Source organism: Typha angustifolia, chromosome 10, assembly GCF_048772165.1.
Source record: "Typha angustifolia cultivar Huaian chromosome 10, ASM4877216v1, whole genome shotgun sequence".
NCBI lineage: Eukaryota > Viridiplantae > Streptophyta > Magnoliopsida > Poales > Typhaceae > Typha > Typha angustifolia.
In genome coordinates, this window is record NC_133248.1 from 1,132,791 (window position 1) to 1,150,772 (window position 17,982).

A 17,982-nucleotide genomic window follows, 5' to 3' on the forward strand; every position below is an offset into this window, starting at 1 on the left:
TTGTTTTTGCTCGTTCGAACGCAGTTAAGGGCCGTTTGAACGCACCTTGCATACGTTCACACATACATAGGAGTGTTTTTGTGCGTTCAAACGCAACCTGTGAAAATCAAGCCACCGCGTTCGAACGCACTTGGGCCCATTCGAACACACCGTGTTCAAACGCACCTGTATAATATGCAATTTTTGGACTTTCGTGATTACGGATATGACTTGGATTTGGCTCTATCTTGGATACATATAAAAGCATTGTGATGCCCTAACTCTAGGGTGGTTGTTGAAGGCAATTGAAGGAAAATTCTTGAGGTTACATCGTTTCTTCGACCAACAAGGTCCGACTCTTCTACAAGGCATTAAACTTTCGTCTTAAGGGATATCTAGACGAAAGATTAATCTCGAGGGCTACTGAGGTTGGATATTAATCAGGAGAAGCGGTGAATCATGGGTTCTAGTGAGTAAGACTGAGAGGAACAAAATCGTGGGAGTTGATGGGTTGTTTTGTAAGTCAGTATTGTAATTGTCATTATTCTAGTGATTAGTTTTGATCTGAGTTTATATCCGTCATTTTTTTCCGTTTGGGTTTTTCCACGTTAAAATCTTGGTGTTCATCTTTGCTTTTGTTTTTTAATATTTCTTCTGTTTTTTTACTTAAGCAAAAGAGTGATATCATTACCTAGGATTTAGATACATACGTGTGTCTAAGTGTTTTTCAACATCTTTTTGCGTTAGATTTAAATTTTTTTATGATATTTTACAAAATTAGTGCCAAAATTATTGTACTTATTTGAAAATATGATTCGTTTATTTAAATCTAACTAATTCAGATTAGAAAAATAAATTAAATCTAAAAAAAGACTAATTTTCTCCTGCATAAAAGATATCAAGAATTATACTCAGCACTATGAGACAAAACATTATTGATATATATATATTTTACACTCTAAACTTAAACATAAGAAGATATTTTAATTAGTTATACATATTTATTAACTTTAATAATAGTTAGAAATATTATATTAAGAATTGATCATTATGGTAATTCTAATATTTTAAATAACACAGTAGTAATTGTAATATTTAGTGGTAATTATGTAAAAATTCTTTTTTTCTTCTTCTTCTTCTTTTCCATTCTTGTGGATCTTGTAACTTAGCTTTAATTTGAGACAGGTGTAAAAAGTCAGCTCATGTGAATGAAACTGTGGGAATCTCTTTGGCATTAGTTGGTTATGACCCAAATCCTTGATGGGAAAATCTTCACTAGATCCTCTTGTGAACTTTTGAACTTTTAGTGGGTGCTGAAGGAGACAATAGACATAAATTTTAATCCAAGTTGATAATAAAGTATTAGGCTTTTTAGGTTTAGGTTTTATGTATGCAAATTAAGTTTTTTTCTTTCTTTCTCCAGTCTATACTAGCCCTATTACACTTTGTTTTTTTAATATATTTATAATTTAACAGCTAGTAAATTTTATGATTAATATGAAATGTTTTAAAAACAAATTTAAAAACTAAACAATATCTATAAAAGCAGTATAATCCTATATCTTGTATTATGTTTAACAATGTCACATTTTAAAAACTTGTGGTTTTGAATATCACAACTAATAGTACATTGATAAATTTTTAAATAGTACCACAATAATATTTATTAACCAAATATTTTTCACAGATAAATCGGTTTATTAGCAATAAATATAAAATAACTATAGAAGTCAATGCATTTGATAAATTAAGAATCACAAATTTTAAAAGACGAATATATTAGTAACTAAATATTTCAAAGTTTTTGGACTAAAATACTTTAGGATAACTAAATATTAATAATTTGAATACTTAACTCGCTCTAAATTTTTGACTCATAACCCGGCTTAAGTCCGAACTGAGCCCGATTCGAGACCAACTCGGTCGGGATTGGGCTTAGCCTCTCCCAACCTGAAACCCAAAGCCTGAGCTCAGCCAGAAACCAGGACCTATAGCCTGATTATTAATATTATACATCTAGGGTGGCTCATAACCCATATGTTTATCTTCTTTGCAATATTAATTAATTTCACAAAAGTAATAGTTTCATGTAGTATTGCATGAGTAAGATGTCTACGTAGATCTTACACAAAGGATAAATGTAATAGCTAGCCTTTAGATCAAAACCCTTGGAAAGATGAGACAAAGAAAGACATTTTTCTAGCTCAAATTAATGGTAATTGCCATCAACAACAGTATGACAGTCTAGCTAAGGGCATAAACAATCACTTGTATGATTTCTTTTTTCGTAGGTATTTCTCCAGCTTAAAGGGTGAAGAAGACATTAACTTTTCACTTTGCTATAGTTATATATGCAGGAGCAGTATACAATATTTGCTCAGATTGTATGTACATATAGATTATTTAATATACTTGATAAATCAATAAATCATTTGATACATTCTGTATCTCGTATCATATTTTTCATAGATACTTAATAATTAGTCAACGTTATCGATAGGATGCTGGTTCATGTGAATCACTTGTCCTTCCCAGGTTTCCTGGGGATTTTGTTGAGAACCTTTGAATCGATTTTCTTGTACAATTTCTTGAGATCTTGCCTTCCCTCGGTGGCATAATGTTGCAGTTCAGTCTTGTATTGCTCATACAAAGCTGGTAATGTCAGAATACTCAAGGAAGCTACAAGAGAAAGAGAGAGAGAGAGGAGATTAGTTAGTAGGAGTCTTTGAGAATAATGGCATTTGATATCTAGATAATTAATGTTAAGCACTTGCAAAGCTAATTACCAAGATAGAAGAGAGTAAGAAAGCTACAAGAACTTCCGATTACTGATAGAATCCAGAGAAATCCAATTGTCTGTGAGAAAATTAGTACGATGTCAAAAAGAATTAAGTAAAGTATAGGCGAGGAATGTATAATAGGAAGGTAGTTTGATATCTACCAGGAGAAACACTTTGAGATCCTTCCCTCGAGCAATCTCTTGAAGAGTGGTCATGAACATACTTAGCCATCTGGGGAAAGCCACGGCAATCTTTTCCTGCACTTCTTTTGCTAACTTAACTACGTAGCTTTCTGGAGGTGGCCTATAAACATAGCAAAATAATGTCCAAGTTAGCCAGTAGATATGCAGCGTTGCTTAAACAAGGGAAGTTTGCAAAGAAGAAGAGAACGAAAGATGATTACATGTCAACAAGGGGTGCAAAATTAGACCATATGAAGAGCACAAGCATGGCAAGAATTGAGGTATGGCACAGGAGTGTAATAAAATGGTACTCCATCACTTCAAAAAGAAACCATGTCATTGTAAACCCAATCAGGATACCTCCAGATAATGGCTTGTTTCTCCACATAATAATATCAGCGGCTGCACGCAGATAAGAGTTTTGTTAACCAAACTAAACATATGGACAGATGCTTAAGAACTTTTGTATATGCTTCTAGGTTTACAACTTTGGAGACAAGAAAAGAACAAGTGAGAAAGAGAGAGATTAGCTTGTACCTTTTCCTTTACCCAAAAGCTCATATAGAGGCCTCTCATGGCCAAAGAGCTTTGCATAGGTTGATGTCTGCCTGCTAGAGGATCCAGAAGACATGATGTTGGATTTAGTATGGTGTTTATGAGCTTAGAAGAGGGAGGAGGAGTATGTTCTTATAAGGGAGTTAGGGTGAACTCCCTATGGGCAAGGAAGCCACGAAATTGAAGCAAAGGATAGCTTTTGCTTTCCACCTATGTAAAGAGAATAAGATATCCAAGGTATTGATTGTAGTTGTAACACTAACATTCTATTGCTCTTCCTGACATGTCTCTAAATGTATTGAGCCTGTTCTAGGCTACCTTACTTGGGCTCCTGTAGCCGTAGGATCGTTGAATTCAACGGCCATATTTTGCATCAGATCCACTTAATTATTTTTTTAATTTCTTTTAAGATCCACTTAATTGTGTGAACCTAAGTTTGTTTCATATATTTTTTATAATTCTGAGCCTCTACATTATTCCCATGCTAAACAAGAGAATTACACTCAGATTCACTACATTTCAAATATTGAATTAATATGGATGGCAACAGGATTGGATTAAGTTCAAACAAATAGTACTAACATGATAATTTGTTAATTAAACAGTTCAAATAAGCTATTTAAATTTACTTAAATTATAGATATATTTACTCAGATTATAAACACTTCATTATGATCATAATCATGTCATAAATAGGTTCAACTTCGACATATAATCTAAACCAAATTATATTAAACTAAATAATTTAAAATCCTTAAATTCATGTCAGATTATTATATTAAATTAAAAAAATATAACTTAAATAATTAGGTCAACCCTCTCAAGAAATGGATTTGTAGTTTATTATTATCTTTTTAACAGCTTTGTTAAACATAATAATAGATAATAAGCAAGTTGCTAACCATCTTATCGGTGCATCACATGGATAAGATCAAGCAAGTTAACGATGGTTTCATACAAGCTAACAAAACTCCTAGGACCCATCTTTTGAGTAACAACAATGTAATATACAAACAAACAAACATCACTAACATATGCAAGTCTCTATCTCAAATTAGGGACTGTTGTTCACCATCTTGGCCACTCTATTCTCTTCTATAATGTCACAATAAAGACAGTCTATTATGATGGTCAGACGATCTCTTCGGTTGGATTGGCAATAGTTGGAGAAAAATGTTTGGGAAAATATATATATATATAATTTTACATTTCTATAATTAGGTCAAATTTTAGATTGCCTTTTGGAATTTTTATTTATCTCACTTAACTGTCTTTAGTTTTAAAATATATGCATTGCTTGAATACGTTAATTTTAATATAAATGGCCAAATTACTTATTTTATTTTGCATCAATTAATAAGGAAAATAATATTCCTTTCTGTTGAGTAGGCTTTATTTTTTTTTTTTTTAGATGGGACTAAATATCATCCTACCGGTTTAAAAGATTTTAAACAGATAATATATATTACTCGATTAGCATTTGGAGCTAGAAAATCTAATTTGACTTACTGATTTAGAACTCAAATCGAGCTCACGAGCTTTTTTAACTGTCTTATTCATATACCCGAATATTCTCTTAAGAATTTTCTTTGTGGATCGGATCGGTTTGAGTAACGTATTGTTTATCCAGCATTATTTATTATTTTTACTTTAATATTAATCTTCGGTTAAACTTATATATATAGTTATATAATATTATTTGATAAAAAAATTAAATAGATAATTATAATAGAGGTATTTAAGAGGGATCCATGTGAAAGAAAAAAAGTAAAAATAGGCAATAGTTACATAATTATCCCTGAAAAAAATAATAATTATATATATATAAAAAAAAGCACCGGCGACAAAAGAAGCAGTTCGATCACATGCCTAATCCGTCACATTCGACATGCTTTCGACATTCATTTTTCCATCCGATTGGTACGATGTACGTCTTCAATAAACCTCTAGCGATCTCCACTTCCCATCTCCACTTCCCATCTCCACCGATCTCAAACTTTCCATGGCTCTACTCCACTCTTCCTTTCTTTACTCCCCCATGACATCTCCCTTCCCAGATTTTCTCCGCCAAATTCCAACCCTCCGATTCCGCGAATACAACCACCACCCCCCGCTCTTCCTCCGCTGTTCCGCCGTCTCTGCCAGCCGCTCGCGGGCGATGACCTTGGGCTTCGAAAGCCTCAAGGAGACCTTCTCCATCGACGTCGTCCGCGCCGAGGGCCGGGCGCTCGACGTCCCCCTCGCCGCGCCGTTCACCATCGCCTCGTCGCGGCTCGACGCCGTCGGCAACGTCGCCGTCCGCGTCGAGCTCCGGAATGGATCGGTCGGGTGGGGGGAGGCGCCGGTGCTGCCGTCAGTCACGGCAGAGGACCAGCCTGGCGCGCTGAGGGCGGCAGCGGAGGCGTGCCGGATGCTCGTGAGTAGGCCGCTGGCGACGCTCGGCGCCGTGCTGGCGGACGTCGGGGATATCCTTCCGGGACATGAATTCGCTTCGGTAAGGTCTTGTTGCTGCGTGGAATTTGTCCAATTCTTTCTTTCTCTTTATCCACTCTAATGATCTCACTTGATTTAAACGTAGCAATGTTCTTAAGAAGGTAGTTATTGCTTCGAATTGGTCTTGGAATTGTTTTCTTGCATCAATTTGAAAATCCTAATCGAATTTTTGAGCTGCATCATTAGATACTTCTTTTACCAGATTTGATCATGTAATAATACCTCTAAAAATCTGATTTTGGATATGTCTTTCAGAAATCCTCAGTGTCGATCACTTAGAAAGGAAAGGTCTTGATATATCTCAGATCTATCTTGCTATAATTTCATTTATCAACCTCCAGTTGTTCTGATAAGAGTGGTTTACATTGTTTGATATGTATATAATTCCATATTTTGCCTGAAGGTTAGAGCGGGAGTGGAGATGGCACTGATTGATGCAGTTGCTAATAGCATTCGCATTCCTTTGTGGAAATTATTTGGAGGAGTGTCAGATTCTGTGACAACGGATATAACAGTTGGGTGATCTCATTTGACGTCTCTTATCATTCATATCATTATTATTTGCATGCCTTATATCTTTTTTAATTTCCCCGACTCAGATTCCAATAGTGTCCCCAAGTGAAGCTGCTGAATTGGCTGCAAAATACTATAAACAAGGTTTTAGCACTTTAAAGCTCAAGGTGGGTAAAAACTTAAACTCGGATGTAGAAGTTCTGAGGGCCATACGGTTGGTTCACCCTGATTGCTCTTTTATTCTGGATGCAAATGAAGGTTATAAGTCTCAGCAGGCAATCGAAGTTCTTGACAAGCTTCACGGTTGGTCTTCCTGTTTACGTTATCAGCAGAATGCACACTTGTAAACTCTGCTGTAAATCATTGTACATCTAGTTACTTTTTAACCTTTTCAACATCATGGTGATTAGAAACTGGAGATGCAGGGTAATTAGTAATCATAAAAGTTAACTAATGTGTGAGTTCTAACTTGTGTTAATTATTAAATTACATGATCTGCCAGTTTTTTAGATTTTTGGTACCCTCTTTTTGAACAAAGTGTTGCTCTTTGTTTTCTCTCATTTTGATTCCAGAAATGGGGGTCACTCCTATTCTCTTTGAGCAACCTGTTCACAGAGACGACTGGGAAGGTCTCCGCCACATTAGTCATGTTGCAAAGGAAAAATATGGTGTAGCTGTTGCTGCAGATGAGAGTTGCCGGAGTTTAAATGATGCAGAAAAAATTATTCAAGGAAGATTAGCTCATGTTATCAACATTAAGCTGGCCAAATTAGGGGTTCTTGGGGCTCTAGACATCATTGATGTTGCAAGAAAAGCAGGCATTGCACTTATGATTGGTGGTATGGTTGAGACTAGGCTCGCAATGGGCTTTGCCGGTCATCTTGCTGCTGGACTTGGTGGTTTCAGGTAATTCTTCTATTTTTTGCAAGGTCCCTCATACTATTACTAAACCATGCACTTCTTCATTCTTTCATCTTTTACTGATTGCAGTTTTATTGATCTTGACACACCCCTACTTCTGTCAGAAGATCCAGTTTTCGGAGGTTATGAAGGTTTGATAATATCATCTTTGGCATTGTGATCTTTTATTACTTATGATAGGATATTATTACCCGCTCATGATGCTATACTATGTTAATTTTCTTACATCTCTCCACCCCTTGCCCATAAGAAACAGAGTTGAAGCGGCCATTCATTTCTACAGACCACATTTTATTTATGTAGCTCTTACAGATTTGCTCTTCTTTTTCTCCCTGTGACCAGCTTCTGGTCCAGTCTACAAGTTCACAAATCCCAGGGGTCATGGCGCTTTTCTTCACTGGGACAATACTGCCTCGTAAGCCATATTTCTACTAACTAATTAATGCATATAATTATTTGTTCTGTTAGACAATTTACTTTTCAGCAGATCATAGTAGCTGCTCAACTATGGGCCTAAACTGAGAGTTATAGGAATCATCTCCGATGATGTTCCATCTTAAATATTTGTTGGAAATTGCATTTAGTATGAAATTTATCCTCTGTTTACAGAAATTGAAGAAGTAATTTCTTCCTGATTCTCCTATATATCTGTTTTGTTACAGAACTGATATTTGACTTCTTCCGTGAACTCTGGGGCAGCATTGATGGACCTTTCTGCTCTTCCCTACGTGATGCCACTCAATGAATTCACCGACCCTCCAGTAAACTGATTGGCCTGTTTATATGATTCTGTCTCTCTACTTAATACATTTGCTGCAAAGTTCGAGATGTTGGAATTATTATAACAATCTATTGCTGTTGTCCATCATGACACTGCACAATAATTTAATACCAAACGAAAAGGAGCTCAGCGGTAGTTCTTAAACTTCATCTGCAACTTTATGTTCTTCGTTTTAGTTAGAGCCTCTAAATACTTTCTAAATCACAAATTGTCCATCAAAATGTTTCCCAGAATATTAATGATGGCTAGCAAAGTTTTTAGTCATCACCACCCCTCTTGTTTATCCTTCCTTAAGACGGTGAATATTGGCTACGTTAAAAAATTATAGTTATTCTTACCAGAAAAAGAACAAGAACTATTACAGAAATATCTCGTCGGCTAGTTAGGAAGACACGTGTTGAGAGAGAAAAATAATGAAATATATATGTTATTTAATTAAGACAGCGGTGGTTTCTTTGGCATACATTGTAGCAAAACAGCGTAGCCTGTCCCCTGTTCTGTCCCCTGTTCTTCTCCACTCTCCTTTCACTTCACTTCACTTCGCTGTTTGTTTGGTGGTTGATACTTGATGGTAATTATTATTAATAAGTGTCATTCTCTCCCCGGAACAAAAACTCTCCATAGGAGGTAGAGCCACTTCCACTTTATTCCTCCTCCACTTTCTTATTCCAAAAAAAGAGAACAAAAACGAGGATAAGCGGAAAGCTTATACCGCAGGAGAGATCTACTACTACTGGTCTACTATTACTACTACTCTTCTGCTTGTAAACAAACCCTAACGGCGGAGATGGGCGTCTCCATCCCACTCGTCGCCTTCGTCTCCTTCCTCCACCTCCTCGCCTTCGTCCTTGCCATCGGCGCCGAGCGTCGTAGAAGCACCGTAAGCTTCCATCACCTTCTACTATTTCCGATTCTTCTCATATTTTGGTAACCCTAACCGTAACTCTTCTTTTGGGGTGTTTGTGGGTGAAGGGGAGGGTGATGCCAGACGAGTACGACGACCGGACGTATTGCGCGTACGACTCCGACGCGTCGACGACGTACGGCGTGGCGGCGTTCTTCGTGCTGCTGGTGAGCCACGTGGCGGTCGGTGGGGTCACCAGGTGTCTCTGCTTCGGCCAGGGGCTCGATGCCGGTGGGCCCCGGAGATGCGCCATTACGGCCTTTGTGCTCTCTTGGTGAGCTCTATAATTTTTAATCGCCGTGGTATCTTCTTCTTTGGTAGTGATTTGTTGTGATGTGCACATCATGTGAAGCACTTGTGCCCCTTGAGGTGGATTCTCTCGTTTGAAGTCTGAAACCTAGTTGATAATTTATAACTAAATCGAATAGAATAATCTTTGGTGATTTGGGCAGCTAAAGTAAGAATGTAAGATGACTGCATAAGGTCAGGACTGGGAATCATGACCTTGTTTCATATCTTTGCTCTTTGGCCTGAAAATTAGTGAATTGCTTGGTTGTCGTGCTATTTATATATTAAGGTTGGTTTGCATGCATCTTGTTTTGATCAATTGAAATAATTGAATTTTGGCAGACCTAACTTTTGATTGTTTCAACTCTTGGTCCCTATTCATAATCGAGGATATGAAGCAACTTCAGTTCTTGCAAAATGGTGTGATAGAAACTTATAGAAGATTTTTGTGGCTGGTAATAGATCTTCTTTTTCACAATCTCTTGTTCCATCCAGGTGTTTGATGTAGTTTGTCAATGGTGAAGCAATTTAGTGATCCTTAGATTGCTCTTTTTTGAATGCTAAGTTCATCTGATGGAGAAAAGGTTGTAGATTTTGGAAATTAAATGGGGACAGGCTTGGATGATAATGATAATTTTTATCTTGATGGTGATAATTTGTTGTGCCTCAATTTTTTGATCTACTGTCATAGCTGAGCTGGATAGAGTGGATGTCTTATTCTTTGAGTTTATGCCAAGGAATTTCAATAGCTAAAATGCCATTTTTGTTGCATCTACATCTTTGTTGTTTTGTTCTTCTAATTGCTAGTTAATTATAATTGTGGTGCATTAATTCAGATCTTTGCTTGACTAGTGTATTAATCTGTCATGGTTCATTCAATAGAACTTTTGTTTTTCTAAGAAGTTTAAGGAGCTTATGTGACTGCCGTATGGGATATGGGTAATACTTTGTTTAATCTCTTTATTCCGGGTTGCATGATTAATCTCTTTATTCCGGGTTGCATGAGGATTCTCTACTTATGACTTGGTGTCATATTAACATTTTCTCTATTTCTATTTCATGCATCTTGTTTGTTCTGCTATAATTAAATATCATAGCAGAACAAACAAGATGAACCAACACTCGCTTCATATTTTATCCTCTTATGATATGAATGATATATTCTTATTTTTAGAAGTTTAAGAAGAGGATAATTGGAAAGGTACTCATTGTTGGACTAATCTTTACGGAGCCTTCTCTCAGATTTCCAGCAGCTTTAACATTTGGAGTTCCTTGATATTTTACATGGTATCCTACTAGGAGCTTTAGAGTTTAATCATTTTTCAAGGTCTCTCTGTCTTATTCTGGGTCTCCCTTGGTATTTTATATAACTCCCAAAAATATTTTAGTTTTTGACACTCCTGAAGACCTTTAACTTAGATTCTGGAGTTTTAATTATCCTAACAACCTTCAATAAGAGGTTTTACATGCTGTTTTTATTTTCTTTTCTCTCCTCTACGAGCAGACAATTGATTTATTGGTTCTTTTTCTTTACCACTTGTTTCAACTTTCAACCTTCCTTTTCTCTCCTGCATTACAAAGTCATAAACAGAAGAACCAGATAAATACCAAGACTTCTCAATATTCTGGGTTATTCTTTTCCATTATTTTGGGACAATTTCTCCAGATTCTATCTGCAAAAAAACCTTTAGCTCTTTTCCTTCCAAATGATCACTGTTGAGTGCTCAAGTTTGTCCTTTGCAAATGCTGCAGAAACAAGGATTACAAATGGCAATTATTGATGTAGAGATCTTGCACTAGAGGAAAGAAGAGCATTTCCATTGTTGCATATTATGTGGTCATCCTAATGCGACTTGTGTTAATTCTGTTTTCCAGGGTCAGCTTCTTGGCAGCAGAAGTTTGCCTCGTCGCCGGGTCGGCTAGGAACGCATACCATACTAAATACTTGGGTTACTATGCCAAGCGTGACTTGCAATCATGCGCAGCATTGCGGAAGGGGGTCTTCGCCGCAGCAGCTGCTATGGTGCTGATTTCTTTAGTAGCATCTCTTGTTTATTACTGGAGTTACTCCAGGGCCTCCACCGGAGGGTGGGTGAAACACCGGAACGAAGGTGGAGTTGGGATGACAGACTATGGTCTGGATAAAGGCGAATCACCGAGCACAAAGGTTTAAATGCTGTGAATCCTTGGTATATGCTGTGGCCTGTGTGTTGTATGTTTATATTCTGGGAACTACAAAGAGTGTGCTTCTTGTTGCTTGTTAAGTAAATGTTTGTAGAACTGTACCACTATGCATGGGCTCAATGAAGTGTGTTAAAGATACAGTGACTTTATAGGATTCTGTAGTTCTTCTCAAGATTTTTTTTTTGGGTCTTATTATTACTCGGGACTTTTCTACATGTTTGAAATTAGTGAGATAGATCATGGCTTATCCTTCATATCTACTTCCAATGATCAGATATTATTTAGTCCACTTGTATATATGATAACAATCTACGCATGCGGAATGATGATTACATTGGTTTATAATCCTTTCGATATACTAAATTATATGATAAGGATTACAATTGCCCGGATTATACTTTGTTTTAATTTATAATCCATGTTTTCCTTGAGATTTGACCAAATCGGATCCAATATCTTTTTGTCACTGCTTACACTTCATAGATGACTGGTTGTCTAAAACGTTTCGGTTTGGACTTAGCCTGTGATCTGGCTTGATGGTGACAAATCTTATCTTGGAATTAACAATCATATGAACTTACTAATACACGAGCTGATGTTGGAAGAATAAGAAGCATCAAAAGAGGATATGCTGACACGTCAACAGCTACTCACCAGTCTGACCTCTCCAAGATAGCCACCATCCCACCTACTCCTTCTCATACCACCATAATAATTTCTTTCTATTAATCAAGTTCACATGCTATTTCCTGGTAGGTTGATAAGGAGTAGTTGTCACGTTAATTGTTTTAAGAATTTGAACTTCTAATTATATTACAAGATCTATATCACAAAATAAATACACATATAAAGAAATGAATTAGTCAATACAATGAACTAGAAAGTTCTTCTACTTCCTGTCCATTTCTTCATCATGCTTGCCTTACTAGAAATCACAAAACACTACTCCAGATGATCTAATAGACCATCCCATTTCTCTCCATTAAAATAGAAAAAGAAAATCTAATAGACTATTATGTTGTCTTTCTTGTTTTCCAATTCTGACCTGTAACGCGGCGCCCAGAAGGATTTATTCGCATATACTACCTAACTTAATAAACAATGAAAGAAGATAAGATTGAACTGAGTTGCTCATTTTAAAAGCAAAAAATGTGCAAATAAATAGAAATTAAAGCATAACAAGTAGTCCTCCAGTCCTCCTATAAATAGTAGGAGAACTCAAAGGAGATCCAACAAACAAGATGGCCTCTTCAGATCTGTCCATGATCCTCCCCCGAGTTCTCATCGTCTCTCGCCGTACTGTCCGGAAGAACAAGTTCGTTGACTTCGTTGGTATGCGAAAAAGATATAATTTTTGGAGCATATTTATGATTCGAATGTAATTTTCTTTTCATGTACTAATCAATTACGAGTGGTTAAAAAACAATAATTATGTTGCAGGAGAATACCACCTCGATCTCATAGTAGGCTATGGTGCGGCGCCGGTGATCGTGCCCCGCGTCGCCGGCGTCCACATGCTTCTCGATAGCTTCGAGCCGATCCACGGCGTTCTACTCTGCGAGGGCGAAGACATCGACCCCTCCCTCTACGACGCGGAATTCTCCGGTCTCTCCGCCGACGAGCTCGACGAGATCCGGCGGCTCCACGCCAGCGACACCGCCGTCGACCGCGAGAAGGACTCGATTGAGCTCCGCCTCGCCAAGCTCTGCCTCGAGCGTAACATACCCTACCTCGGCATCTGCCGCGGCTCTCAAGTACGTACTAACATTAGCTTTCCTAAAAGAATATATATATATATAATATTATAAAAGGATTGTACGTGACGGCGTCACTGCTTTTAGGTGCTCAACGTAGCGTGTGGAGGTACGCTCTTGCAAGACGTCGACAAGGAACTGAGGAAGGATGGGAAGTCCGCCGTTTCGCACATCGACTACGACAACTACGACGGCCACCGGCATGCTGTGAAGGTGGTTGAGAACACCCCATTGCATGCTTGGTTCCGGGAGTCGCTGGAAGAGGGGAAGATGGAGCTCATGGTTAATAGCTACCACCACCAGGGTGTGAAGAAGCTCGCGGAAAGGTTCGTTCCGATGGCCTTCGCGGCCGACGGGTTGATCGAAGGGTTCTACGATCCGGATACTTACAATCCCAACGAGGGAAAGTTCATCATGGGGTTGCAGTTCCATCCTGAACGCATGAGGAAGCCTGAATCTGATGATTTTGACTATCCCGGATGCCCCTCGGCTTATCAGGTCAGAGGTCAAGCATTTCATCAAACATCTAGGTGCATGCATACATGAGCTTACTACGGAGGTCTTTAATTGCTCCAATCCTTTTGCTTTCATATATAGGAATTTGTAAAGGCAGTAATTGCTTATCAAAAGAAGGTTAACAACTCAGCGAATCCGAAACATGCCCTGAAACTGGATCAAGAAATGGAGAAGAAGCGAAAGATCATCGTCCGGAGCTTCTCGATTGCGAAGGACTTGTACGTCGCGAAAACCGGCATGCCCCCGTCGGGAGAATCGGAACTTGAAGCCGGCGCCGAGTTCCTCGAGGTACTTAATTATCAGAAATCGGAAGCATTAATCTAAATCCTCTGCGGTAGACAAAGTTATATCTAATTCATATCCTTTTCTCTTTTCTTTTCTCTTTCTTTGTGGCATTTAGTCGAACACTGCGCTAAGCTTGCAGCAAGAGAAGAGATTGAAGCAGATGGGTGCAACGGTGAGGAATGCATCATCCTATCTACAGAGGCTAAAGATGGACGAGGAGAGGGAGAAGGCTGCAAGAGCTCTCATGGGAAAGATGTCAGTAGAGCATCTCTCTGATTTGCTTACTTTCTACCACATCATGGGCCAGATTTGCTCAGAGGTGTTAGAGAGGAAGCTCAAGTCCACCTGAACTCTCTCTTGGAAGGAGGATAATCTTCTTATTCTTTTGCTCGGGGATTGGGACAATAATATTACCACATGTTGATAACTATAATTCATCCATGTATGTATGGAGACTACCTGTTTGTAATCGATCAATCAATAGTATGAGAGTTATATCACATTTCCTACCAAAGAAGAATGAACTCAATTAGTTTTTCCCAACCAGATTGAGAGATGGTTGCATACTTTTGCCTAGGGTCTAAAAAGAAAATATATCCTTCTCTTGAGCCAACGGGTTGGACCTAAAAGTAAATTTACAACGTGTCGGGGATATCTGTTGCCACGTGGTCTCCAGGACGTGGGGATCAGCATCATCTGCTCGACACGTGCCTTGATGTCCGACTTCTAATCCCGCCATTTGCGGTCACCGGGCCACATGTCTCCTCGAGGAACTTACCGTTTCTCCGTGTGCTGTTATAACGCCCACACCGATCCCTCACGCTTTCCTTATCCGAAATAGGACGGTGCGTCTGTGGTCAGTTAAGTTGGGACGGTGCATCGGAAATGGAAATCCAACAAAATAAATGAAAAGCGTTTCTTTTGCATATCACACCCTGCATGTTAGTCTTATTTCAAACAAGCCATCTGCTATAACTAATTAACCCAAAAGCTAATCTACGCATACTATAATATATTAGAAATGAGAGATAAATAAGAAATTTGCGAGGAATGAGTCGACTTTTCTATTCACTTACGTTTGCAAAAGACCACCTCTTCTTAAGTTATAGAAAACATTTTGGAGACCTTATAGATAAATGCAAACTATAGGTTTATTATTTATAAATTTCTAATACGCATGAGGTGGCGATTTGCAAATATCTCATAAGGATAGGTTTCTGCAATAATGCCGATGACCATCTATCTCTTTATATACAGAGGAGGGGGGGAGAGAGAGAGGGCGCAGGCGCACTCATGGCTAATCCCCAGAGCTCGGAGAACCCTTCGTCCCTCGACGTCGACCCCGAGGACGATGTCTCGAAGGTCTTCACCCGCTTCGACGCGAACGGCGACGGCAAGATCTACAAATCCGAGATCGCATCCGTCGTCCGCGCCCTCGGCTCCGACGTCTCCCCGAACGAGCTCCAGGCGATGATGGATGAGATGGACTCCAACCACGATGGCTTCGTCGACCTCAACGAGTTCGCCGCCTTCCACCGCCACCGATCCGGCGCCGGCGCCGACGAGGAGCTCAGAGACGCCTTTGAAATGTACGATCTCGACAAGAACGGGCTGATCTCCGCCGAGGAGCTGCACCTCGTGCTAAAGAGGCTCGGCCAGAAGTGCTCCGTTGAGGATTGCTCGCGGATGATGAGGCCCGTTGATTCGGATGGGGATGGGAGCGTCAATTTCGAGGAGTTCAAGAAGATGATGACGACCGGAAGCGGTCTAGGGGTTGCGGCGGAGGAGGGTAAATGATTTGGTATTTGGGTTTTAAAAGTAATATTACGAAGTTTAAGGTTTCGATTATACTCTCGGTTATATCTTTGCTTCCGGAAAGAGCACAACATTTGGTGAATGCTTTATATAGTTGGGTAATATTTCGTCCTTTTTAGGGCTTTATTGAAAATTTCCTTTCAGAGCTTCTTTTATGGGCCCAAAGTAGAGGCTCAACTTGCGTATAGAGCCCCCACGCAGGCATTACGGGCCGAAATAGAAAAAGACAATCCTAGTGATTGTTGAATTTCTTCAAAGGCCCAAATCGAAATCAGGTGAGTTTAGCAAGTTAGAATTTAAAAAAATGATATGGAGTCTAGTATTCATGATATTAATAATGCTATTGGATTTAACCTAGTATTAGCTATATTGAATTTGTTACAAACCATGAATAACCAATTCCTACTTCTTTGGTCGAATAGCTCGTATCAAGAGGTAATCATTGAGTAGGCTGGGCTTTTCAAATCGATCGAACTTAAATATTTGTTCATAGCTGACCTACTAATCATTCGGGCTGGGCGAAAATACTATAGCCATGCCTATTAGTTCATGAGATATTAAACCTAAGTTAGACATAACGAGCATAGTGATTAAAGATTAAATTTTAAAAAATATTATTATATTTATCTGGTCGAGCGTAATGGGTCTCTATAAAGATAATTTAGTTTTTTTTCTCATAGGAATATACTTATATTAATATTTACTAAATATCTAACGTGCGACTAAAAAATCATATAAATAAACATGCATAAAGGGTCGAGCCCGAGCAAGCTTAATAGGTTGTGCTCGTGGCAAGGTTGAGCTTTCGAGGAAAGGCCTAACCTATGTCGTGCCTATTATTATCTCAGGCCCTGGTTAAGCTTAGCCCGATTAAAATCAAGTGGGTTCAGACTGAGCCCAATAACCACTTCTACTTGTGCCACATACCTCTATTCATCCCTTCCCTTCATCCCTTCCCTTCATCCCCCTCTTTCTACATCGGCTTTTGATAACTCCTCATTTTTAAATGACCTCTCCTACACTTAGAGATCCATCGCTGCTCCGACTCCTTCTTGCCCACTTTTTTAATGTTGATTTTCCACTCTCCTATTGAGATCTCATCTTGATGCCCTAATTCACCTCTTTGCTTGTTAAGATTGAATATTACAACAATTACAACAAAATAAAAACACTCCAAATACTCTCATTTCAAAGAAAAATGAGGTGAAAATAAATTGAGAGGATACAAAACTTATAGAGGATCTCAAATCTCCTCTTGCCCTCTCTCTATCTCTTTCTCCCTCCCCTATCAAACTCAAAAACGGGCAATTCTGACTAACCAATTGTCTAACACGTGATGACCTATAAGCTTAATTAAATAAAGAGAAATGATACACGATGATATTGCAAATTGTCAATTCTCTTGCCACTAATATAGGGCTTTATCATAAAATGTTAATGCTACGAGATTGCCTTCTCCAACTGCTATTAGTTACGGCGATGACATCTTGCAGCATCGTTATCGAGTCCCAACCGAGGGATGAGGGAAATAGTGACGGTGTGACTAAGGAGAGGAGGAGGATGAAGTCATAATATCTCATGTTGTTGTTGTTGAGTCCTAATTAGGAGACAAGGAAAATATTGATAATGACTCAAGAAGAGTTGGAGAAGGAGGACAACGAAGCCATGACATCTAGCATCGTCATTGTCAAGTTCCAATTGAGAGATAAGAAAATTGAGGATGGTTACTAAGGAGAGGGGGAGAGGAAGCACAACGCAAATGGAGGAGATAGTGGCATAAATAAATGAACTAAGAGGCTCTAAGTCCCCTTGCCCCTTCCTCACACACTCTCCTTTCTAATATACCAAACCTCACCTTAATCACTCATCACTCATCAGCCATATCTCATCCCCTTCTACAGTCCACTTCTCTTCCAATTACGAGGATTCTCTTCCACACCCAAACAAACACCAAATAGAAAGAACCATGTACTCGATGGCAATCTTTTCCTATGGAATTGAATAATTGCATATGTCCAATACTACACATTTG

General features: G+C 38.7%; 5 protein-coding genes across 6 annotated transcripts; 4 read left to right on the forward strand and 1 right to left on the reverse strand.

Moving 5' to 3' along the window:
• Positions 1 to 2,265: 2,265 nt before the first annotated feature.
• LOC140769062 (reticulon-like protein B2) lies at positions 2,266 to 3,581 on the reverse strand. Its single transcript, XM_073109608.1, has 5 exons — positions 3,479 to 3,581; positions 3,163 to 3,343; positions 2,921 to 3,062; positions 2,766 to 2,835; positions 2,266 to 2,658 (listed from the first exon to the last, which is right to left on the reverse strand). Exons 1-5 carry the CDS (start codon positions 3,570 to 3,572, stop codon positions 2,498 to 2,500), a joined length of 648 nt encoding a protein of 215 aa, XP_072965709.1. The 5' UTR covers positions 3,573 to 3,581; the 3' UTR covers positions 2,266 to 2,497.
• Positions 3,582 to 5,382: 1,801 nt separating this feature from the next.
• Positions 5,383 to 8,353, forward strand: LOC140768519 (L-Ala-D/L-amino acid epimerase). 2 transcript variants are annotated; one of them, XM_073108822.1, is made up of 7 exons: positions 5,383 to 5,995; positions 6,398 to 6,503; positions 6,589 to 6,805; positions 7,075 to 7,408; positions 7,493 to 7,554; positions 7,766 to 7,838; positions 8,086 to 8,353. In XM_073108822.1, exons 1-7 carry the CDS (start codon positions 5,499 to 5,501, stop codon positions 8,096 to 8,098), a joined length of 1,302 nt encoding a protein of 433 aa, XP_072964923.1. In that variant the 5' UTR covers positions 5,383 to 5,498; the 3' UTR covers positions 8,099 to 8,353. The 2 variants fall into 2 exon arrangements, with proteins under 2 accessions (XP_072964923.1, XP_072964921.1); XM_073108820.1 differs by having other exon boundaries at positions 5,384 to 5,990; positions 6,393 to 6,503.
• A 452-nt stretch (positions 8,354 to 8,805) lies between these two features.
• Positions 8,806 to 11,729, forward strand: LOC140768520 (uncharacterized). The gene is made up of 3 exons (XM_073108823.1): positions 8,806 to 9,084; positions 9,177 to 9,382; positions 11,272 to 11,729. The coding sequence occupies exons 1-3, from the start codon at positions 8,992 to 8,994 to the stop codon at positions 11,567 to 11,569; spliced, it is 597 nt and encodes a 198-aa protein (XP_072964924.1). The 5' UTR covers positions 8,806 to 8,991; the 3' UTR covers positions 11,570 to 11,729.
• A 1,023-nt stretch (positions 11,730 to 12,752) lies between these two features.
• LOC140768572 (putative glutamine amidotransferase GAT1_2.1) lies at positions 12,753 to 14,655 on the forward strand. The gene is made up of 5 exons (XM_073108898.1): positions 12,753 to 12,912; positions 13,021 to 13,334; positions 13,422 to 13,832; positions 13,932 to 14,138; positions 14,251 to 14,655. The coding sequence occupies exons 1-5, from the start codon at positions 12,822 to 12,824 to the stop codon at positions 14,482 to 14,484; spliced, it is 1,257 nt and encodes a 418-aa protein (XP_072964999.1). The 5' UTR covers positions 12,753 to 12,821; the 3' UTR covers positions 14,485 to 14,655.
• A 713-nt stretch (positions 14,656 to 15,368) lies between these two features.
• Positions 15,369 to 15,983, forward strand: LOC140768675 (probable calcium-binding protein CML18). Its single transcript, XM_073109032.1, has one exon. It carries the CDS (start codon positions 15,429 to 15,431, stop codon positions 15,930 to 15,932), a length of 504 nt encoding a protein of 167 aa, XP_072965133.1. The 5' UTR covers positions 15,369 to 15,428; the 3' UTR covers positions 15,933 to 15,983.
• The last annotated feature ends 1,999 nt before the right edge of the window (positions 15,984 to 17,982 follow it).